This window comes from Elgaria multicarinata, chromosome 7, assembly GCF_023053635.1.
Source record: "Elgaria multicarinata webbii isolate HBS135686 ecotype San Diego chromosome 7, rElgMul1.1.pri, whole genome shotgun sequence".
Lineage (NCBI taxonomy): Eukaryota > Metazoa > Chordata > Lepidosauria > Squamata > Anguidae > Elgaria > Elgaria multicarinata.
The window spans coordinates 52,022,635-52,047,102 of NC_086177.1; the positions used below are offsets into that span (position 1 = coordinate 52,022,635).

General features: G+C 41.7%; 1 protein-coding gene across 1 annotated transcript in view; it reads left to right on the forward strand.

Annotated features, from left to right (window-relative positions):
* PIEZO2 (piezo type mechanosensitive ion channel component 2) overlaps window positions 1–19,270 on the forward strand; it is a 307,830-nt gene extending 288,560 nt beyond the window's left edge. The window contains exons 46-54 of the mRNA XM_063130557.1: window positions 1,432–1,590; window positions 2,500–2,647; window positions 9,094–9,282; window positions 9,459–9,551; window positions 10,984–11,156; window positions 12,981–13,106; window positions 14,529–14,608; window positions 15,437–15,617; window positions 17,401–19,270. Of these exons, the coding sequence (XP_062986627.1) occupies window positions 1,432–1,590; window positions 2,500–2,647; window positions 9,094–9,282; window positions 9,459–9,551; window positions 10,984–11,156; window positions 12,981–13,106; window positions 14,529–14,608; window positions 15,437–15,617; window positions 17,401–17,653 (1,402 nt within the window). The 3' untranslated portion in view covers window positions 17,654–19,270. The remainder of the gene's footprint in view (window positions 1–1,431; window positions 1,591–2,499; window positions 2,648–9,093; window positions 9,283–9,458; window positions 9,552–10,983; window positions 11,157–12,980; window positions 13,107–14,528; window positions 14,609–15,436; window positions 15,618–17,400) is intronic.
* The last annotated feature ends 5,198 nt before the right edge of the window (window positions 19,271–24,468 follow it).

Genomic DNA, 24,468 nt, shown 5'->3' on the forward strand with positions numbered 1-24,468 from the left:
AGGGATTTGCCCTGAAAGACAGCATAGAAATATCAGAAATAATGTCTAAAATAATGAATATATACAGCCTAACTTTTTCATGTCTCTGCTAGGGTAGGACTAATTAGAACTGATTTGGAGTGGTAATATAAGCTATACTTCTTAAAGGGATGCTTGCCTTCACAACAAGGCCATGCAGAATTTGTTTATTTGTTGAACTATGGGCTAGCATGTTGTCTGAATCCAGGACATGAAGAGTGGCTCATTTTTCTCAAATGAGCCACCTTGAGGACCCATGGTTTATTGTTGGGCTGTTCAGGGTGGTTAACAAACCACCCTGTGGAAAATGTCCTGGATTCAGACAAGAAGCTAATCCAAGGTTCAACAAACAACCCATGTTTCAACAACAACCCAGACTCAACCACTGAGTTTGGCTTATCATGTTGTGTGAACAACCCCCTAGAGTGTTAGTGACCACTTGGATTTCCCACCACACCCAGCTGCTGCAAGAAACTCTGTGGTGGCTCAGTCTCCTGAGGGTAGACCTATGGGAGGGAGGAAATGTTGTGTGGGGGGGGACTATGGATGGGGAGGAAAGAGGACCTAGATCTGCCTGATCCTCAAGTCTCTCAGTTCCCATCTCCACTTAAAGGCAAGTAGATGAGCTAGACAGAGGTCTATCTAGCTCAAAATGCAAAAGCAGAGGACGGAGAGGCCCTAAAAGCCTCAGCCTCTCCTCCCACCCTGCCCGGCTTAGGATAGTTGCAAGATGGAAGCCCTTCATCTAGCAGGCATCAATCCCATAGGATTTCACCCTAACTAAAATTATACAACTGCAGAGAGGGAACAGGCATCATAGCCCATATCACTATACCTGTGATTTAGAAAAGATGGAGGCTGCAGTATCCCACAACACAAACACAGACGTAAATGCAGCCAGCAAGCTTTGCAAAAATGGGAAAAGGTGCAGAATAGTTCCTCTGGGAGGCTGAGTTATCTATTTTTAAAATATGACTTGAGAAAGTTCAGGGAATTCATTTTAATGTGCAACATATCCCATTCTCTGGCAGCCTAAAGTTAACTGTTTAACAAGATTTCTGCACTGGTTTTCTGACTGCCTGTGCTTTCCAGTTCATCGTTCCTAGCAAAGGTTTGAAGAACCTGGAACCAAAGCATCATTTTCTACATGACTAGATCATTTGAGACTCATCCAGACAGCAGTACAATTGTTTGCCCTCTTTCTGAAAGCAACTGCCAAGGGTCTATTGAAACTTGGAGGGTGGAACTGAAAAGTGCTCTCCAGAGCACCATATGAAGCTGCTGTTAAGGGAGAGAGAATTAGAAGCCCCAAGTGCTTATTCTGAAAGGAGCTCTTGGGATTACAGGCCGATTCAGGAAAGAGCGTGTGTATATAGATATATTCATTTTCTCCCACTCTGTTTTGTATTGCAGGAAATTTAGCCAAAATACAGTTGCACAACTCTGGTATTTTGTGAAATGTGTTTATTTTGGATTATCAGCATATCAGATACGTTGTGGCTACCCGACCCGCGTACTTGGGAATTTCCTCACAAAAAGTTATAATTACGTAAACCTCTTCTTATTTCAAGGGTGCGTGTATAATATAAACACTGAATTTCTTATTATACATTTCTCTCTTACCCCTGTCAGCTTTTTATTTATTTATTTATTTATTTTAAACATTTTATAGGCTGCCTTTCCACTCAATGCCCTATACAATGCCCCTCGAGGGGTGTCGTATACATTTTGTTTTACTTTTGGCACTGTTTCCTTCCCTTTGGGATGCTGTGCTCTTCAACCTGATGATCTGATATTCATCAGTGCAAACAAAAGGTGCTCAAAGTGGTAACTCATCATCAAATAAATGAGTACTTCCGCTCATGCAGAGGGAGGGGCAACATTTCTTATGGCATGCTGCTCCGGAGGGCTCTCCCACCCCTAGGAAGGAGCTTTTCAGGGGCCACAGAGAGCTCATGCTTGAAGGGGGAGCTTTAAAAAATCCTGTGTGCAACCATTTGGAGCCTCCTGTTTGGATGGTGAAGAACGCAGCTAATCTAGGGGCAGTCTATATGATGCCGCATTGGAAGTTCATTAGCTCAAAAGCCTGCAGCTATTGTGAGGCGAAATCAAAAGGGCTAGACAGGGCAGGAGGGAGCACGGGCTATCCAGCCAGGAAAAACAGCAGCACCGGCGGCCATTCCCTCATCAAGCCCACCCTTGCCTTGCATTCCCACACTTACAGTACTACACCCACTGGGTGACCCAAACCGAAGCCGGAAAGTAACATAGTGACCTTGGAGTAAACGTAAAAGTCGCGGTAAATTAGCACCTTGTAAATTAGCACACTGTGGGGTTAATAGAACATATAGACACACACCCCAGGACACTTAAAACCTATCCAAAATATACAAATAAATCTCTTGAAATCATAGGTTAGATGAAGCATTGTCCTTCAAACGAAAACTGATTCTTCATCTGCGCTGATTCCTCTCCTTCTAGATTCCGTCTGGTACCATTCTTGACTGAGTTGAGGGCAGTAATGGACTGGGTTTGGACAGATACCACATTAAGTCTTTCTAGCTGGATTTGTGTGGAAGATATTTATGCTCATATATTCATCCTAAAGTGCTGGCGAGAGTCTGAAAAGGCAAGTAAACTTTTAAAGCATGTTTTTCTTTGCAGCCTTTATGGTGGCAGGAAAGATCATATTGCAGATTCTTGAAGAAATGAAAAATACATATTTGAGAATTATCGTGCTAAAATTCTATTCCTAAACACATGTATTAAGTTGATGGTGTTTCAGACAGTATTTCCCCCCCCCCCCGCCCGATACATTCACAGGTGTCTGCGAATGTAAACATTTAATTGTTAACACAGTCTCCAGAAACTGATAAATTGCTTGGAAAAATTAAGGCTGTAGGTCCCTGTGAAATGTTTCATTTAAGACTTCTGAAAGGAAGAGCTGAAACTTAATGGTAATTCTATTTAAAAACACAGTAAGGAATTCAAGATCTGGGCTTGAAAAGTTATAACTAACAGCTGGACCTGGTACAAACTTAATGGTCCAAAAAATTCCTTATTTACTTACTTGAAACAGGAACTCGTAACAAAAATCAGGACTGCGCAACATAAATGCAAACTTCAGGAAATGGTTTCTAAATGGACCAGTGCAATGTTTCAACTGGGGTGTACTCCAGATTAAAAACCATTGAACTGTTGCCACTGACTTCCATGGGATTTGGTTTGCAACCCCCAAATTTAGTTATTCTTTTTGGCCCAAAGTCAGCATTTTGCATGCACTGATAACTCCTTTGATTCATTGAAAACAAATGTTAATACTTCTTTGTCCAAATTTCTTTCCTTTTCTGTTACTCTTTTCTCTTTTGGGTGTCACGGTAATTTCCCAATCTTTCTATATGTTGTAGCAGCCTTCCCCAACCTGTTGCCCTCCAGATGTTTTGGGCTTCAACTCACATCAGCCCCAGTTAGCATTGTCAGTGGTCAGGAGTGCTGAGAACTGTAGTTTAAAACATCTGATGACCCCACTTAGCAATTTCATGTAGATGTTAAACAGCATGGGGAACTAAACCGCCCCTGCAGAACATCATACTGGAGAATCTATGGGGCCAAGCAATATCTTCCACCTTGTGGAGCCGACCATCTAAGTAGGAGTGAAACCACTGTAGTGCAGTACCCCTCACTCCCACTTCAAGACAGTGGCCCCAGAAAGAGACCATGGTCAATGGTATCGAAAGCTGCTGAGAGATCAAGGAGAATAAATTGGATCACACTCCCCCTGCCTCTCTCCGTACATAGGTCATCTTACAGGGCATTAAAGACTATTTCCATTCCCAAACCCTTCCTAGACCCCAACTGAAATGGATCCAGGTAACCGGTCTCATCCAAGAGCATCTGGAGCATCTGTCAGCAACCACCCGCTCAAGGATCTTGCCCAGGAAAGGAACATTCGCCACTAGCCTCAAGTTGTCGAGATCTTCCAGGTCCAGAGAGTGATCACACTGCTGCCTCTCTCAGCCAGCCAGGGCTGAGAGAGGCAGGGAGACAGCCAACTGTTCCCTTCATGCTGGTTTTTATAAGCCAAGAGAGACAAGGATCAAATAGAGAAGTGGTTTCATCAACCCATCCAAGCATCTTGTCCATGTCGCCAAACCTAATAAGACTTTGCTCTGGATACCTCACCTGATTCACCTGATAAAACACTGGAATCCCAACAGAATCAAGAGACTTTTTATCTCATTAGGGCCAGCATATAGTAAACCCCAAACAACCCTAAAAAGCCCTGCTGGATGACATTCAGCAGATTCAATAGAAGTGGAGAGATTGTGTATTTTCTCTGTCTTTACTGCCCACGAATATACTTGAGCATAGGCACAACACCAGGGTATTATTGCATCTGTTAGGAGTTTTCCTCCATCTACTTTCAAGCTGTCTCCTATTTTGTTTCATTGCTCCATTGTATTCATTATACCATGGAGCCATATGAGCTCTATTCCAGAGAAGTCACACTCAGGAACAATAGGGCTATTTCATTTATTTACCACCCAATAGCCAAAGCTCTCTGGATGGTTCACAAAAATTACAAAATATGATATAAAAAGACTTTTAACATGCAAAATTTAAAAACAATTCAAAATATCTAAAAAACAATTCCAATGAGATAAAACCTGATAAAACAAATCCCATCATACACCATCAAACACCTGGAAATAGAGGACTGCCTTAACCTGGGATTAAGAAGATGGCAACATTGGTGCCAGGTGGACCTCAGTGTGGAAATCACTGCTCAGTCAGGGGGCTAGCACTGTGAAGGCCCTCTCCGTTATTGCCACTCTCCAAGACACCCTTGGAGGTGGAACTCAGAGAAGGGTCTCAGATGTTGACTTCATACCAAAAGATTTCTGCATTTCACTGATCAACCAGGGTTTCAACAGGAGAGCCAGTGATATCATCCAGGGGGAAAAAATAGACAGAGCCCTCTAGAAACTGTCCAGATCCATTATCTTCCACATGGAGATTGGGACTGAAGTGCCATCCATATACGGCTGATACTCAGCTCTAGCTCCCATTTCCTTCTATCACAGGAAGGCTACTGGACTCCTTGTCTCATTCACTAAATTTTAGGAGGGCTGTCACTTCAATGTGTTGCCCACCTGTCTTTTCCCACTGCAGCTTCTGTCTTTTTTCTTTCCAGAAAAAGCGGAACAATTGCAAAATGCCTTTTGGTTGTAAGCAATAGGTGTTTTCTGCCTACAAGTGCTCCTAGTTTTATTTTTAAGCATGAATTATATTTGTTGTTGTTTATTCGTTCAGTCGCTTCCGACTCTTCGTGACTTCATGGACCAGCCCACGCCAGAGCTTTCTGTCGGCTGTCACCACCCCTAGCTCCCCCAAGGTCAAGTCTGTCACCTCCAGAATATCATCCATCCATCTTGCCCTTGGTCGGCCCCTCTTCCTTTTGCCTTCCACTTTCCCTAGCATCAGCCTCTTCTCCAGGGTATCCTGTCTTCTCATTATGTGGCCAAAGTACTTCAGTTTTGCCTTTAATGCCATTCCCTCAAGTGAGCAGTCTGGCTTTATTTCCTGGAGTATGGACTGGTTGGATCTTCTTGCAGTCCAAGGCACTCTCAGAATTTTCCTCCAACACCACAGTTCAAAAGCATCTATCTTCCTTCGCTCAGCTTTCCTTATGGTCCAGCTCTCGCAGCCATAGGTTACTACGGGGAATACCATTGCTTTAACTATGCGGACCTTTGTTGTCAGTGTGGTGTCTCTGCTCTTAACTATTTTATCGAGATTTGTCATTGCTCTCCTCCCAAGAAGTAAATGTCTTCTGATTTCCTGGCTGCAGTCAGCGTCTGCAGTAATCTTTGCGCCCAGAAATACAAAGTCTGTCACTGCCTCCACGTTTTCTCCCTCTATTTGCCAGTTATCAATCAAGCTGGTTGCCATAATCTTGGTTTTTTTGAGGTTTAACTGCAACCTAGCTTTTGCACTTCCTTCTTTCACCTTTGTCATAAGGCTCCTCGGCTCCACCTCGCTTTCAGCCATCAAAGCGGTATCATCTGCATATCTGAGATTGTTAATGTTTCTTCCTGCGATTTTAACTCCAGCCTTGGATTCGTCAAGCCCAGCACATCGCATGATGTGTTCTGCATACAAGTTGAATAGGTAAGGTGAGAGTATACAACCCTGCCGTACTCCTTTCCTAATCTTAAACCAGTCCGTTGTTCCGTGGTCTGTTCTTACCGTTGCTACTTGTTCGTTATACAGATTCCTCAGGAGGCAGACAAGATGACTTGGTATCCCCATACCACCAAGAACTTGCCACAGTTTGTTATGATCCACACAGTCAAAGGCTTTCGAATAGTCAATAAAACAGAAATAGATGTTTTTCTGGAACTCCTTGGCTTTCTCCATTATCCAGCGGATATTGGCAATTTGGTCTCTAGTTCCTCTGCCTTTTCTAAACCCAGCTTGTACATCTGGCAATTCTCGCTCCATGAATTGCTGGAGTCTACCTTGCAGGATCTTGAGCATTACCTTGTTGGCATGTGAAATAAGTGCCACTGTCCGATAGTTTGAACATTCTTTAATGTTTCCCTTTTTTGGTATGGGGATATAAGTTGATTTTTTCCAGTCTGATGGCCATTCTTGTGTTTTCCAAATTTGCTGGCATATGGCATGCATCAGCTTGACAGCATCATCTTGCAATATTTTAAACAGTTCAGCTGGGATACCGTCATCTCCTGCTGCCTTGTTATTAGCAATGCTTCTTAAGGCCCATTCGACCTCACTCTTCAGGATGTCTGGCTCTAACTCACTGACCACACCGTCTGAGCTATCCCCGATATTATTATCCTTCCTATGCAGATCTTCCGTATATTCTTGCCACCTTTTCTTGATCTCTTCTGTTTCTGTTAGGTCCTTGCCATCTTTGTTTTTGATCATACCCATTTTTGCCTGGAATTTACCTCCGATGTTTCTAATTTTCTGGAAGAGGAAATTCTTCCTATTCTATTCTATTCTTCCACTTCCGCATATTGCTTGTTTAAAAATAATTCCTTATCTCTTCTGGCTAACCTCTGGAATTTTGCATTTAATTGGGCATATCTCCCCCTATCACTGTTGCCTTTTGCTTTCCTTCTTTCTTGGGCTACTTCCAGTGTCTCAGCAGACAGCCATCTTGCCTTCTTGGTTTTCTTTTTCTTTGGGACGTTTTTTGTTGCAACCTCTTGGACAATGTTGCGAACTTCTGTCCATAGTTCTTCTGGGACCCTATCTACTAAATCTAGTCCCTTAAATCTATTCTTCACTTCCACTGCATATTCATTAGGAATATTAGTGAGCTCATATCTAACTGATCTGTGGGTCTTCCCTATTCTCTTTAGTTTGATTCTTAATTGTGCAATAAGAAGTTCGTGATCTGAACTACAGTCAGCTCCAGGTCTTGTTTTTACTGTCTGTATAGATGTCTGCCACTTTTGGCTGCAAAGGATGTAGTCAATCTGATTTCGGTGTCGGCCGTCTGGTGAAGTCCATATACAAAGCCGTCTTTTCGGTTGTTGGAAGAAAGTGTTTGTTATGCACAGTGAGTTGTCCTGGCAGAATTCTATCAGCCTATGTCCCGCTTCATTTTGTTCTCCTAAACCATGCTTACCTGTAATTTCAGATGTCATTTGACTGCCCACCTTAGCGTTCCAGTCTCCTGTAACGAAAATAACATCTCTTTTTGGTGTATTATCCAGTAGGTGCTGCAGATCCTCATAGAACTGATCTACTTCTGCTTCTTCAGCATCTGTGGTTGGAGCATATATTTGGATCTCTGTGATGTTAAATGGCTTACCCTGAATTCGAATTGAGATCATTCTATCATTTTTTGGATTGTATCCAAGCACTGCTTTAGCCACTTTATTATTAATTATGAAGGCTACTCCATTTCTTCTGTGATCCTCTTGTCCACAGTAGTAGATCTGGTGGTGATCTGATGTGAAGTGGCCCATTCCAGTCATTTCAGTTCACTGACACCCAATATATCTATATTTAATCTTGACATCTCACCAATAACCACATCCAATTTGCCCTGGCTCATAGATCTTACATTCCAGGTTCCTATGGTGTGTTGATCTTTAGAACATCGGATTCGTCGTTCACCACCAGCACCGTCGGCCGCTAGCCGTCCTTTAGGCTAGGAAGCATGGCTTTGCCAAGCCACCCTGGTAGTTAAACGTAGAGTATTTGAGGGCAGGGAGAATACAGAATCCCCTACATGTTGAAATATGAATTATATGGGCATTAACAGCCCCAAACAGAAAAGATAGGCAGAGTATACTTTTGGTTCAATATTCCCAAAATATCTTGGCATTTTGTTTGGCTACAGTTGGAAATAGAATGCTACATTAGATGAACCTTCAGGTCAAATCATACACTAGAGGTCTGTCTTCACGATGCCAGGTTGACACCACTCTGCCACCAAACCCCATGCTACCCCTGGTGCGTGGTGGCAGCAAGTTGTTCTAATGAGGGGAGGCAGTGGGGGCTTTCCAGCAGCCATTAGGCTTACTGGGTCCACCCCTTCCCCAGCTTCTGGCGACCGATAGGAGGTCGCGTTCCACCCGGGAATGCTCCCAGAGTGGCTCTGAGCAAGGACAGACCAGAAGAAGAGCCGGGCTGACCTTGCTCTGAGTGGAAAAGTTGGGTTACGTCCCGGCTTTTCAGCCGCACATCTTCGCCTCTTTGCAAATCTGCACGTGGCTTTGAATCTGCAGCTGCGTCATCTAACTGACACAGCACAGATTCGGAGCCACCACAGGGCAAAGACGACTTCAAGACAGCCCCCATGTTAAATACATAGTGTGCAGCTGCCCCTCTGTTTTTTAATTACTCAGAAGTAAGCCTGTGGGCCCCCAATATAGACCAGAACCACTTTGCTTAAACCAACCCATGTGGGGGTTTAAAACAGAAAAACAAAAGCAGACCTGCATTGATGCCAGGAGGTTCCCCACCCCCTTGTTTAAAAAGAGAAAGAAAGACACGATTGTTTTTTTTGCTAATGTCTGATTTTGCTTATTGCAGAGATATCCCCAGCCAAGGGGCCAGAAGAAGAAGAAGGTGGTGAAGTATGGAATGGGTGGCATGATTATCGTCTTGCTGATCTGTATAGTGTGGTTCCCACTGCTCTTCATGTCTCTAATCAAATCGGTTGCGGGGGTCACAAATAAGCCCCTCGATGTATCCATCACAATAACTTTAGGAGGGTATCAGGTACAAACAAACAAACATGTCACATGTTTTCCTTTATATCTTTCTTTCATCTGCTATTTTCCCTTACATTAATGTGGGCTTTGAATTTTGGCAAAAGTGAATGTCATAATTGGTTTAAAAAAAAAATCAGAACTTACTGAAGTGGATACCTCAGCTTTGTCTTCTTGGTTTTCCAGCCTATTTTTACAATGAGTGCTCAGCAGAGTCAACTAAAAAATATGACGGGACAGGAATACAAAGGATTACTTAAAAGTTTTGATAAAAATACCGTAAGTAACTTTTTTTACCCTGGTAAGAGTTTAGTATACTTTTAGCTGCTATATTAATATTAATAATAATATTGATCGGTAATTGTGTCATCCTTCAACATTACCAGCATGACTAAATTGACGATCCCTTTGGGCTCAGTCCACGCATGGGCTCAGCACCCAACTGGACTCAGTACTCCGTAACGCACAAAGAGGAAAGACTGAACACACAGCAGTGCGTATTTATGGCTGACATACTCCTGTGTGTGTCTGAAAATGTAGGCATGCTTCACTCCATGCGCAGGAGGACATAAAACGCAGCAACCTCACATACACATGCACACACTCCTGCAGCCTTCTCCCTTCAGCAATAGCCACGTTTGTATTGGAAAACAGGTTCAACTACAGTACCTCCAATATATTAAACAGACAGGAGTTGCCCTTAGCTTGACTGACTGACTGATTTATAATGGAAACATTGAAAATTTCATAAATTTTAAAATAGCACATTTTCAGCAAGCCAACTAAACTTTGTAACATTCTTAAATTTTAGGCATCATCTAAGGTGCCTCAAGGAGAAAATCAAGATATGGTTTGGGTGAGCACAAAAACAGCTGCAAAGAGTGTGAGAGGGCCAAACTTTGAAAACTGCTGTAACAAGCCATTCTTTATGAGAATGTCCTGAAATTCATTTTGTCCTTACAAAGGCCGTTTCTACACCTGCCTTTTCCCCCAGGATTGTCCCGGGATCATCCCTGTGCATGCAAATTACACACAGGGGATCCCAGGAGCAGGCAGGGACGATCTGTCCATTTTCCTGGGATAATTCTTAGCTGTAGAAAGGGCCAAAGTAGATCCTCCATGCCAAGTGGCCAGTTGATAGAACTATTTGCCTTGATTTTATGATGAATAGAATGTTCACACCATTTTAATTTATTTATTTATTGCATTTATATACCACCCCACAGCCGAAGCTCTCTGGGCAATTTACAAAAGTTAAAAACAGTAATCATTAAAACAAATATACAAAGTTTAAAAACATAAAAAGCATGAACACAGTATCCTTATAAAAACAGCTATTCTGGGGTCCATCAAAAACAAATAACGAAATTCTAAAAAGGATATTCACTCTAGCCCCCTGCGCCTCTGTAGAACCTGGGTCTCTGTCCTGGCATAAAAGGTGCCAGGCTTTGGAGTACAGTAGGGAGTGATTTCACTAGGAAAAATGTTTTGCAGGGTTTTGTCCCTTCTGTAGGAGGTATGCTATTTATTTATTGCCCTTATCGTGCCCATACTATCTTCTCCAAGCTGCCTCTCCCTTCCCTTTTTGGGTCCCACTAAAGAAATCAAAATTGGCAAAGGGTACTGTTACCAATCAGAACTTAAAGGTACAGGGATAGAACCTTCGCCGTCTTCATTCATTCATTCATTTATTTGTTTATATTCATTTTAGGGTGCTTTACAGTTTCTAGAGAACTACGGTATAGAAGATATAACAGTTGCACAGCTAGAAGGCAATTCAAATTCTTTATGGACTATCAGCCCTCCCAGCAGAAAAAATATGATTAAGGAACTCAAAGCAGGCAATCCTGATTTTTCTCTAGTTGTTTCATGGAGTATTCAAAGGTATGGTTTCCCTGGTAGCATCTAGAATTACTTTTATTTGTCTAGTAACACTATGCTGTGTTGCTGCATTTCATATATCTCTAACCTTCCTTGTTATGCTGTTTAGGATTTTGCTGCCTTTTTGTTTTTAATTTGTGCATTTAAATGTTAAAGGTTTGGGGGGCCCTCAAGGACAGCATGGAAATTAGGGTTGGGGTTTGAAAGGGGGAAGGAAAATAGACAAAAAAAAGTCTCTCTTCCCTCCTTCCAGCAGGAATCTCTGCTGGACCTCAGTTACTTTTGTGAATGGAAGGAGCCCTTCTGTTAACAAAACAGCAGATCTGGATCCAAACCAAAGTGTCTTAGGTCACAATAATTCTTCCAACAGCCTTGTACTGTAGGCTAGAATTATTGTCTCCCAGAATAAAATACAACATGCTACAATAATAAAGAGTTTGTGTGTCTTTCTGCCTGTCTGTCCGTTCTTCAGCACCATAATGCCAACACCAGGATACCTAGACTTGGTATAGAAACTTGGCATACATACTAAGGAGCCCCTAGGGACATGCACCTAGGGGTTATTTACTTTTACAACATGATTTTAATGAATTTAATGTGTCCCTGTGGTTGTAGCCTGCAGTAATGTCTTCATGTGCCAGGGGCAGACTTCCCTAACCAACACATAGCTTTGCAGTCCATACTGTTTGAGGCCAGGGGAGATTAGTAGGCCGAGGGACGGAGTTATACTCCTGTCCCCTCCCTGCTGCTGTGGGGCAACCCCCTTTAGGGGAATGGAGTGTACAGACTCCTCTCTCAGAGGCCTATGGGGCTGCAGTATGGCAGGGGCCATGACTGGGGGTGCCAACAGGCAAGGCTGTACTCAGATAGGGTGGGCCCAATGTGTCCACTTCTGACAGCTGTGTAACTTTGCTTGAAGGTGGTATGGTATCAAACTAAGGGCTATTCCAACATGTACAGAGCCAGGTCCACCAGTCTTTACAGTGATTCTGTAGGGCACTCATATGTTCGATATATATGGCAGTAGTTGGTATGTTCCTTTAATCTGGTGGTTGTTACTTTAAACCTGGAGTGAGGGCTGTCCATGTGGCCAACAGTTCATATAGGGCTGTTTACCAAGTGTCACTGTTGCAGCAGCCCTAAATTGGCACTTGTGGTACTAATAGTGGAACTCAAATGCTCTATGTGATGAAGTTTTCTAGACAACTGGCTTCTCACCTAACACTGTGTTCAGATTTAGAGCAACTACAAGCAGCTGCTTTATCCTACAAACTGACCGTTAGACTATTCTTTAGGGGACGGGGCTATAATTTTGTATCCTTATTTTCAGATCACTTTGCCTAATGTTCACTGGTATTAGTATCCATCGATAATTGCCCCATGAGTTGCCCCATTCCCAGAACACACAGACACCATTGTAGTGCAGTTGAGTACTGCAAGATCACTTGAATTACATCTCACAGAGAATGTAAAGATGTGAGGCCATGGGCTCCCAGCACAGCATCCTAGCTGCTGGAAAGCATCAATCCAAAATCAAGTTGGATTTCCTGATAGTAAGGACCCACCGGTAGGAGCTGCAGCACCAGGGAGCAAATCCCATGCATAAAGTCTAGCTTTAGGTGTCCACCCAGGCCACTGTTTGCACCACTGCAGTTAAAGGAGATTCACAGGATAGAGCTGTCCTTGAAATGTCACAGTGCAAAGTCTATCACCCAGGGAGAGTAACATTTTGAATACAAGATTCAGAGGAATTGTACAGTGCTTTGTGATTGTATGTTGATGGACAGTTCAATAGTGTGACTCCCTTTGATACAATTTTTGTTAAAGAAACCACTCCCTTGGAGCAAAAGCAGAAATAACATCGGATAAAGTGTCTCACAACCTACCAATTAAAACAAGAGAAAAAATTGCTCAAATGATGGAAAATCCAAATCCAGATACCAATGGCTTTGTGTAAGTTATTTCTATGTTTACTAATACACCTATTTTGTTTTGTTTTCAAAGCAAAGCTCAAACTTAAAGACTTTGGGAAAGACAATAACAGTATTTCAGACATGTAAAGAGATTTTTATTATTACTACTATTCTATTGCTGTAGACCAGCCTTCCTCAACCTGGTACCCTCCAATTGTTTTGAACTACAACTCTCATAATTCCTGATTACTGGGCATGCTGGCTGGGGCTGATGAAAGCTGGCCCAAAATATCTGGAGGGCACCATATTGGGGAAGACTGCTATAAAATTATAATCGCTTTTGGCAAATGGATTTTTTGTTCTTCCGTGTTTTCAGTAGGGTCATTCTGCTAGTTTTAAAAAGTGTTTATTATTTCTTTCCATCCTCAAAACAATTAGGATCGCCATGTTTAACTGTTTAATGAGATGTTCACATTATCAGCGTTGGCAATGCCAATGAGCTACTGGGGAAGGATTGAAGGTGATGGCTGCATTTAGTCTGCTCACAGTTGATTGATGCTGTACACACATGCATACTTCAGATGTAGATTTGATCTTCTCATTTAGCATGTGTGGGGCCTGATCCGAAATGCCCATGTGCAAATGCCACATAAACCTGCACCTGCTTTTGTAACTGCTTTTAAAAAATAGGATGGTTCACCAATATCTGGAAATTTTCACTTTCAGGGAGACTTACCCACCATGGCAGAATTCTGAGAGGGGTAGTCAATGGGAGCTTTTCATGGAAATTAGCTGCCCTCCATTGCATTTGTCAACAAAGGGATCATGGCCTGTAAGCCTCTGATATCTGAAACATAGGCCATGACTAGACCAAGCCTATATCCTGGGATTGTCCCGGGATCATCCCTGTGCATCCAAATGACACGCAGGGGATCCCAGGAGCAGGCAGGGATGAACCCTCCATTTGCCTGGGAGAATCCTTAGGTCTAGCTAAGGCTATAGTTTTGTAGAGATCTAGGGGTGCTCTAAGAACATTCTACTGTTAATGTAATTCAGACAATAATGGGAAGTTTCTTTTTATTTTTGTTCAAATAGTTGATTATTGATTTATTGTATTTGTTGAATGTAAGTTTATTGTACTATGCACAATAATTAAATAAAGCAAAGTTAAAAAAAATTGGATGGGTGATTAACTTGTCTATAGTTTGTTTTTATAAATAGGGGAATATAAGTACTCTCCCGATACCCAAAGTGGAGAATATTTAGGTGGTGGGTTAGTTGCTGATATAAAAACTTTGGAAATGCCATTGCATTTTCAATATATTGAAGAATGACAAAACTATTGGGGGGCGGGAAAATAAACCAGAATCAAGCCTGGGAGTTGTAGTTAAGGCATATTTACACATAATGATCATAACCAAACCAAACTGTAAATGAACCTTAACTCATCTTTCTTTTGCAGGACACTAATTGATGTATATCCACATTATATCAAGGCACCTAGTGATTCTGTTGCAAAGCCCATAAAGCAACTCTTGACAGGTATGGACTTTCATCAGTGAGCTGCTGCTATTTTCAACGGGAAAAATATTTCTGCCTTCTCTCTGATTCTGACACATTTGTGGCCTAGGTTGCATATGCACTTATTGAGCGGGTGGGTAGTCTTGCACAGATGGTGACAAGGGACTCAGGCTAGCTAGGATTTTGGTCCTTTGCAGTTCACTCTCCTATAACATTAAAGTGGCCTTCCCCATCCTGGTGCTATCCAGTTGGGTTGCATTACAACTCTCATTATCCCCAGCCTGCTATTAAAGTGCACCTTCCCCTAGGGTTTTATTGATATGGAAAGCTGTTTGAATGGTTTCTTTTATAGGGCTGCAAATATCCCTGTTATGCAGTGCTGCCTGAGGCCTTAATGATTAGCTGATAGGGAATGGGGTTGAAGCAGCTTCATGCCGTACTTTGAAACTGGCATTTAGGGTGCCCTCCTGGAGGAGCAAAGGTCTGTGCTGAGCCACACTCGGAGTATGTGACTTGCCCCACACTACGAGTATGCATACTAGCCACACGGAGAGTATGCATATTAGACAGGGCATTTTACACAGTAAACACAGTAAGACAGATAGCATTAAAATATGGGATAGCACAAGTCCAGGGAACAATTGCATTTTCCTTTCAAGTACAACTGAACCATTTTGTTTTACCGCATCTTTAAAAATAAAGTAATAGGCCTGCTTTTTTTGGGGGGGGGTCAGATGACAGATATCCAATTGGCCATGATCCCTGGGTTTCACACTCCCATGAAATAAGATAATTTGCAAGTAACATGAGGCACTGACGAAATGGTTTCTTCCTTTCTTTTTTGGGTAGATGGGAAATATAAAGACATCAGGGTTTCACTGTCCAGCAACAACAAATCTGAGCAGCGTACCGAATGGTGGGTTCTAACCCAGTTTAACAAAACTTTGGAAACAAACAAGTCGAGCCTGGAACTTATTGTGTTTAGTGACAAAGTTAGCCCTCCTAGCCTTGGATTCTTGGCAGGCTACGGGTAAGCAAGCATCTCATCCTCACATCAGTATGTCATGCGGCAAATGTAACTGAAGTTAAATACCTTGGTTCTTTTCCGGAGCAGAACTATTTCCGTTTATAATATGATGCTACATAAAGCAGACCCTCTCCCCAAACCTGAGGCATCTCAGAGAGAGATTGCCAGGGGCGGTGTCAAGAGTAGGCATGGTTGGGCACGAGCCAAGGGCCCACACCCCAGAAGGCATCTGCTGATAAGAAGCCTTTTGAGTTGAAGGATGAGAGAAGCAATAGCAGCTGGTGACAACGGTGGTGAGGAGATAGACTCCCTGAGAAAGGGAGCCCATTGAAGGTGTCTTTCTAAAGGGCCCTCAAAAACCTGAGCTGGCACTGGTTTCCCTGCCACCCCACCCTCTAGAACACCAGAGGTTCTGTGGATGGTGAAGGGAGACAAATTCAGGTCCTAAAGCTACAAGGTAGATGAAGGCCCAAGATGATACAGTGCGTCCAAGGTAGTTTGGCATAATAGTGACTGGATTTCTTATTATGACCATCTACCCTGCATTCAATGTGCATGTGCAGGGACATCTAGGGCATCTGTACAGGGCCTTAAGGATGTAAAGCAGGTCCTCCCTGCAATCTGTGCTGCTGCCAGTAAGTTCAACTGGTTATCTAGAGCAGGGGTGGGCAGAAGGTAGATCTCAAGATTTTTTGACCTTCAACTCCCAGAACCCCCTGTCAGCATGGCCAATGGTAAGAGATTATGGGAATGTTCATAGTTGAAGTCCAAAACATCTGGAGATCTACTTTCTGTTTACCCTTAATCTAGAGAGCTTTGGGGAAGCTCTCTAGATCCTGGCTGTGTGGCAGTGATGTTATCAGCTATAGTAGGGTCTTGAGGCCTCTAGACAAGCCCAGCAGTAGACCCATTGTTGGAACAACAGATCTTATTCTGATGTTTCCTAAATCCAGTTCAAAATTGATCCGAAAAGTCGAGTTCCTTAAATCTCCCTTTTTCCTCCCAACTTTGGTCGCAACTTGACTGTCATGCCTCATAAAATCCTTCCACAGATTATAGATATTAATTATGGTCAGCTGTTACCCTATCACTTTCAACCCTATGATTTTCAACCGTTAGAACAGCCAGAAATCAATAGCTGTTGATACATTTAAAGAGGAAACAGACATCAGGTTAGATCCTGGCTAAGTTAATCATATCCTAAATGTTAGCATAAACCTTTTGTCCATCCCCCTATAGAAAATATAGATCCAGGATCTGCCTCCCATAAGAGGAAAGGACCCTTCTGTGAGAGGAAGGGCTCTGCTCCCCAAAGGTCCCTCCACCTTTTGGGGGGATTCTCTCTCCCCTGCTCATGGGGAGTAAGATCTCCTCACTCTGTGAAGCATTTTTAGGGGGCAGTGAGGGACTGCCACAGGAAGGGGGGGGGTGAGAAGAGAAGTCCACTTCCATCAGCGCAAGTTGATAAATCTAGATCCAGCCCTTCATGTATGATTGCAGTTGCACTTTTCCCCACTAGCACCCATGCGTCTTATCTTCCCTCCCTGCCATCTCTTTTCTTCCCCTGTCTTTATTCATGTGGCAAACACCTCAGGGCATAGACCTGTCTTTTGGTTGTGCAGAGAGAAAAGGGTACATTTGAAGCAATTGAACAGATTGCTAAAAAATAGACCTAATTTATCATTCCCTTTAAATTTAATTCCCCCCTTTTGTCTCAGTATCCATATTTCATCTGTAATTATTGCACATTTTAAAATGGTAGTACCTTTTCTTTCTCATTTTGCAGCATCATGGGATTATATGCTTCAGTTGTCCTGGTAATAGGGAAATTTGTCCGTGAGTTCTTCAGTGGAATCTCCCACTCCATTATGTTCGAAGAGCTTCCTAACGTGGATCGCATCCTAAAATTGTGTACTGATATCTTCTTAGTGCGGGAGACTGGTGAACTGGAACTGGAGGAAGATTTGTATGCCAAATTAATATTCCTGTACCGCTCACCAGAGACTATGATCAAATGGACGAGAGAAAAAACAAATTGATCTCTTTGGGATTCGCATTGTAAATCAAGATATCTTCACCTGGTGGTTGTTGTTAAGAAGCACAACATTCTCTTAAGAGTGAAGCCTTTTATAATTGGGTAGCAGGGACGTTTGTGTTCATGGAATCCTCTCGACTCCTTAGAAATCTATGCTGCCTATTAAACCAAATACGAAGAAAGTTAGCCTTTGTTTTCGGATTCAAGTCATCCAACATCAGAGAAATTTGCTTTTCAATTTAGTGAACAAAATATTCTGCATCCATGCCTGACTTGATTAACACTTGGGCTTTTACTGTCACTCTCAAGGGGAAAAGAAGGATATCACAGCTGAATTAACCAGATCCTCACTTCTTCTGGAGTGATACGTCTTGGATTGTGCAATATGCTGCTTTATATCACTGACTTTCAAAGGTGGTCACAGTTGCCCTTCTAAGAAATCCAAGGCAATGGGTTACAGTGGGTGCTGAAAGCAACTTTATTATGTATATTTCTAGAAAATCCAATCTGTTGAAGACTCTGCAGATGTACTTCTGGAAGGAAAACAAAAATCAGTGACATGATCATTAACTGCCTTATTTTATTTGAACAATTGCAGGAGGCATTGACAACATCAATGACTTTACTCAGGAAAATAAAAACTGTCAAAGCTCAACTAATGGATTATGATTTTGGTGAAATACTGTGATATTTTGCTGGGTCATTTTCTCCAAATTATTACTCTCCAGGTATTTAAAAAAGAAAGAAAGAGAGAGAGAGAGAGACTGTTGAACTTTATGAGAAGGCTTTGAGGGCAATCTTTTTCTCTGATCCCTACAACATGCTTTCCCTATTTTGACATTTTAATGTAATGATCTGACTTGTATCTAATATTTCCTTCCAGTGTTTCAGGTATACAATAATGTTTACATAACATTTTTATGTCCAAGATGAGTTTTTAAAGTTCCCAGTCATGAGAAAAGTATATATAATGAGCTTGGAAAATGGGCTTTTCTTAAATTATTGCTATTGGTGACACAGGCTATTCAGCAGAGGACACTGTAGCATGAACATTTAATTTTGCAATGTAGTTTTCATTCCATGACTTAGAAATTTCAGTTTCTCAACAACACCATTGAATGGGTAAGGTATGCTAAAGGGTTATACTGTGTAGTTTTGATTCCGTAATGGCTTCAAATAAAGCACATGTTGCAAAGTCATTTTAGAAATATTTTTTCCTATGCTTGTTTACACTGAATGGAAAATTCTTTGTATAAATTAAATATGTCTCAGTTGTGAAAACTGTCAGTAATCATTGAAAAATCATCTTAGCTATTTATTGTATATGATAATGTAGTAAGTCACTAGAAGGTAGATGACACATAGCAACTGAACAGGAAAAGTAATAGTACAATTACTTGCGTGTTTCGATCCAGTTGTCTGTTAAATAAAAGAACACAATGTAATACGGTTGTGACAAACCCCCACAGTTGATCTGCTTCCATAAAAACATTGCTGGTACCTTTCTATACTGTGAAATTAGCACATTTTGACACAAGGAAGTACACACCAAAATAAACCACTTCAGTATATTGTCCTAATAAAGCACATTGTGACTGGAACTCATTCAACGATTTTCTAATTTCCTAACAAACCATAATAAAACCAAAGCATTTTTCTCCTACAGTAAGAGATATATTACTAAAAATCTAGCTCTTCTTCTCAAAGTATCACTGACTGAATCAATATAAACAGCAAAGAGTCCGATGGTACCTTAAGCAAGATATTGATGTATGGAGTGTTCACTTTCTATATGGAGCCTAAAAATATACAAGATGAAAACTTGAGCTCCAAAAACAAATCTGACAGACTACTGCTACCCCCTTTGCATTTCAAGGCCTTTTTGCCCCACTGTTTACAGAGTCACCACCACCACCTCTTCTACCTGTGTAGATAAATGTACCTGGCACCAGAGGATAACTCTTCATGCATCTAACAAAGTAGGCGTATATCCATAAGCCAACAATAAAATTCTTCAACTGCATGGCACCACAGGGCACTCTGGAATTTGACTGCTCTCCCTATGGAATTTGAATAAATTCAGTAAGACAGAACCAGTAGAAGAACGGGAGGAGCCCTGCATCCAGCATCTAGTTTCCCCACTGTGGCCAGTGACGTGTTTCCGGGAAGCCCAACAAGAGCATGAAGTAAGTGCCATGCTGGATCAGACCGAGGGTCCATCTAGTCCAGCACTCTGTTCACACAGTGGCCAAACAGCTGCTGGCCAGGGACCCACAAAGCAGAACACAGTGCAACAGCACCTTCCCATCCATGTTCCCCAGCAACTGGTGCATATAGGCTTATCGCCTCAGATGCTGGAGGTAGCACATAGTCATCAGTAACACCTCTCTCCCACCATTTACCCACCAGCAACTGTACTCTTGAGGCCTACTGGCTCCGAAACTGGAAATTCCTTTTAACTACTGTGGTTATAGCTCATGATTATAAGTCCATCCTCCGTTCATTCATCAAAATCTCCCTTTAAGGTTGTATCCACTGTTAAAGTAGGGTCTACTTAAAGCAGACCCATTGAAATGAATGGGATTTAAGTCAGATTAATGTTGGATACAACCCTTAAAATTTTTAGAATCCGTGGCCATCACTCCCACCTTGCGGCAGTGAATTCCATTAGCTAATTATATGTTTTGTTTGTTCTGAATCTACTGTCAGTCCAATTGCACCTCCCACTCTAGTAGTATGAGCGAAGGAGGGGAAAATATATTTCTGTACACAATCCATAATTTTATAAACCTCACAAATTCTCCCCACCCTGGGCTGTAGTCATCTTCCCCCCCCCCCCCCCGTAAATAAAAATGCTTCAAACACTTCAACCCCTTACAGAAGGAGTTCCAGTACCTACGTAATTGTAGTGAGTTTGTATTTGTGCTACAAAGATCTCGAGCCTTACAATCTACAAGTAACAAAGTTAATGACAAATTCAGTACAGCTGCCTTGATCACTGATATTTTATTCCTCCATTCTTAAGATGCGCTTGCCATTTTGGGGGGCAGTAATTATCACTTTAAACAAAATGCTTTCTACAGAGCTGATAATAAGATATCAGCACCTCAAATGTCATCTGCTAGCATATAGGAACTCTGTGCATGTCCCATGTCTTCAAAGTGCTGCATACTACGTGACAAACTATTGGAACTGTGGGCTCTATAAAGTTTTGAATCATCCCAAATCGTGCTGCTTTTTCCTGGTAAATCCATAGAGGGCTCCAGCTAGCACAGTTGAACTACACACAACCACCAAATCAGACTGATGTCTTACATTAAATGACATTTAAATCTTCATTGAAGGAAAATTGTGCTTCTGATTATCACTGTTACACATGCATGTTATTTGTAAATCATATGTTCCTCCCAAAGAATTAATTGTATGTATCTTCTCTTTTATAACAATGTTGTGATGCAATTCACCTAGGGATAGGGCTTTGATTTGTGCCAGGACCATGTCCTAGAACATGTGAAATAATAAATTGTACACAGAATGCTTTTCTCTTGTCACTGAGTAACCGCAGTCTATCCTGTCACATTTAGGATTAAGGCGCATGAGTGCAAGGCAGAGGGCATGGCATCCAGAGAAGTCTGAGCCGTGGTGACTGTCTTTAGAAATTACGTTTTGCCCAAGAATAGAAGTGGCATGTTTGTGTAGAGCAGGAACATGTAGAACAATGATGGCTCCAAGAATGACTGGCCATAGCTCCTCTCCAAGATAAAATTAAATGCCATGCACATTGGTGAGGATGATTGGGAGTCAAGAAGGAAAGGTGATGGGATTTGTTTCCTTTCTGCCTAACTGATACGATGAACCTTGGGCTATCAATCTGACATACCTCTAGCATTTCTCTAGTTCATGTGTACAAAGACTGTGTACTTGATCTGTGCAGACACAGTGAGTCTAACTATGAGAGAATACATAGAACAGGCTTTTTGTGAAAGAGGTAAAAATGTGGTGTTTCTCTTCTGTTACTGACCCATCCCAATTTCAATTTCTTCACGTTTAGATAAAACTGTAAATACATGTAAAAACTACAAATGCATTACTTAAGACGAGGTAGGGTTTAATGGTTGATTTTGTTGCCTGAAACAGTTGTGCAAAAAAGTGGTGGCAATGTGACAAAACAGTGGCAATGTGACTAGCAAAAAAAACAACAAACATGTTAAGGTATTAATATCCTTTGTATAATGCCATTATGATATGGAAAAGGTCTTTTTCTTGATTAAAGTTTCTTTTAAAAATAAGGCCTCTCCGTTGCTATTCTTCAGCCACAGATGACATCAACGCAGCAACAGTGCATGCTGGCATTCTAGGGTATGGATTTTAATTCATGCTGCTGCTGCTGCCTTTTTAAGAGTGTGCCTCAAAGAAAACCAAAGAGCAACACATGGTGTCGCCACCTGTGTTTTATGACAGCTGCTTGGTCCCACTCTGCCCCTTTGAGGAATGCAGAACTCTGCTTTGTCAGATCGTACCTGTGGCTTTCTGATACATCCCAATCACTTTGGGATGGACTCCCCTGCCTATATACAGATGTTTTGTGTTTGTGTTTTGTTCTTTGGATAATACACTGCTAACTGCCTCGTCGCAGAGGTTATAGCTGTCTTTCTGCCAAATTGTAGTTCAGGGTTGCTGCTTAAGAGCCATTTGCCCTCCACTGCAGCATATAATGACATAAAAGCATTTCTGTTGTTAAAGAGAGCTTTGTTAAAGATTCTTAGATCTTAATAACCTAACAAGAAATAGAATTTCTTAATATCTTAAAATGGAGAGATCTCATAATAAGTACTAAGTTCCCTACTGAGTAGGCTATTTTAGCTCACAGGTACATAGGCAAGGTGAGCTTCTAAGAATCAGCTCCTGCATTCTAAAATCAGCACATATTTATACTTTTTTGTATAGCAGTTATCTCATAGCTAATATTATCCTTTGTCCCATAAAAAAGAGTTTGCAGTCTTAATTATCTCATTGTTATTAAACATTCCTAAAAATTTAGAGCATTCATATAAGGCTTATACATACACCTTTTAGATGAGATAAGATCAATTTTGAACTATAGTTTTGAGAAAATACCTCCACATTTGAAAATTTGCCGATTAAATCTAGACATTTTTCTAGAGTTTTGAATATCAAGCTTTTTCATGTGTGGTGCAAACTCCACCCCATCTTTTCCTGCTATGGCTAACTTCTGTTGGTGAACGCACACCAGGCCCAGGGCCCTAGCCACTCTTGCCTTGGCATTGGAGGCAACTACAACACGTCAGCCAAATTTAGATATTATCTACTGCTATGATTTTTATTTCATGTTGTTAAACTGGCTTGCAGGCTGTTTCAGTGGGAAAGTAGGATATCCCTTTAAAATAAAGACATTTATGAGTCTCTGAAGTCACAATGATGCCTACACAACAATGCTCTGGATTCCAGCTGAAGTGTCAGTTGCTGCTTTTCATTTCAAAATGCTCTTGGGACAGTTGGAGAGCAGAGTGGATTGCTCACAGTGAGTTGAGCTCTGTGTTGCATTTACAGACAGGACCCTTTTATATTTCATTGTGTTAGCTAGTTGTTCAAGTATTTGTAATTTAGGAAATTTAAGTAAATTAGTGAGTCAGAGGAGTTAATATATTACATTTTGACTGTGTTCCTTCTTGTGGGAAAGTCCATTTACCAGGTAGGAGACCTAATGTAATTGTTATTTTATTGTAGGTTTTTTGTAGACAAAGTAGGTTGATCCATTTTGGGGAACCAAATACAAAATTAAGAAATGTTTCTCTCTCCTGAGTATTGTTATTTGATTGGGGAAGGAGAGGGGTATGGATCTCTCTTAAAGAGAGAATTAGCTCTTTTTGAGCAAACATAAAGAAGATTAAGAGGCCCAAATAAGCTAGGAAGGGCAGGGAAAGCAGAACGTCCTATGCATGTTTAGACAGAAAAAAAGCCCTACAATTCCAAGCATGCCCCACCAAGCACACTTGTATGATTCTTTTTTTTCTATTTAAACTAGGACTGGGCTTTGCTCCATTTCGGATCGTAGAAGCGGGAGTGGAGCAACCCGATTCACCTCCGCCAAAGGTGAATCAGGTCGGGGGCAGCAGAGCTCTCTGTCCGCCATTTTGGACTTTTCCCCCCATAGGATTGCATTGGGCGAAAAAATCGCTTATAACTTCTTTGCTTTTAAAGCTAGATCCCTGAAAATTAGTGTGCTTAGACATTGATGATTGGGGGTCATTTGTGTCGATTTTCAAAAACATATGTTCAGCGCTTGGGTTGCTATTAATTTTTATTGAATGGTTAAAAGTGGGTGGGGAAAACCTTTTTTTCCCAGCGTTGATAGACAGGTTCATCTCCCAGTCATGATAAGTGATCAGCCCATGTGAAGCATCCTCCAATCCTAATGTTGGAGGGGGGGGGGAATAAGCAAAAAGGGATACTTTTCTTTCTTTGTTTTGGACTTTTTTCAATGTGTAGTGGATTGGTGAAGCAGTAGCCTGAGCAAACTCACACACAACCTTAAATAATATACAAAGTAAAATAACAGATAGGCAACACAGCACTGCAAGGTACCCACAATAACCTTGGTGAACAACTGAATAGAAGTGGTGCAAGTGGATGATGTCCTGTACGGTATGTGGATGTGCCCAGTGCCCGCTGCCCTTGAGGGTAATCAGAACCCTTCGAAGGGAAACCAGTGGGAACCAATGAGTTGCATGAGTTGATGTGTTATGTGGCTTCTTAAAGGCAGGCACCTAGTCAGGACCAGCCAAACGACTGAGAGGT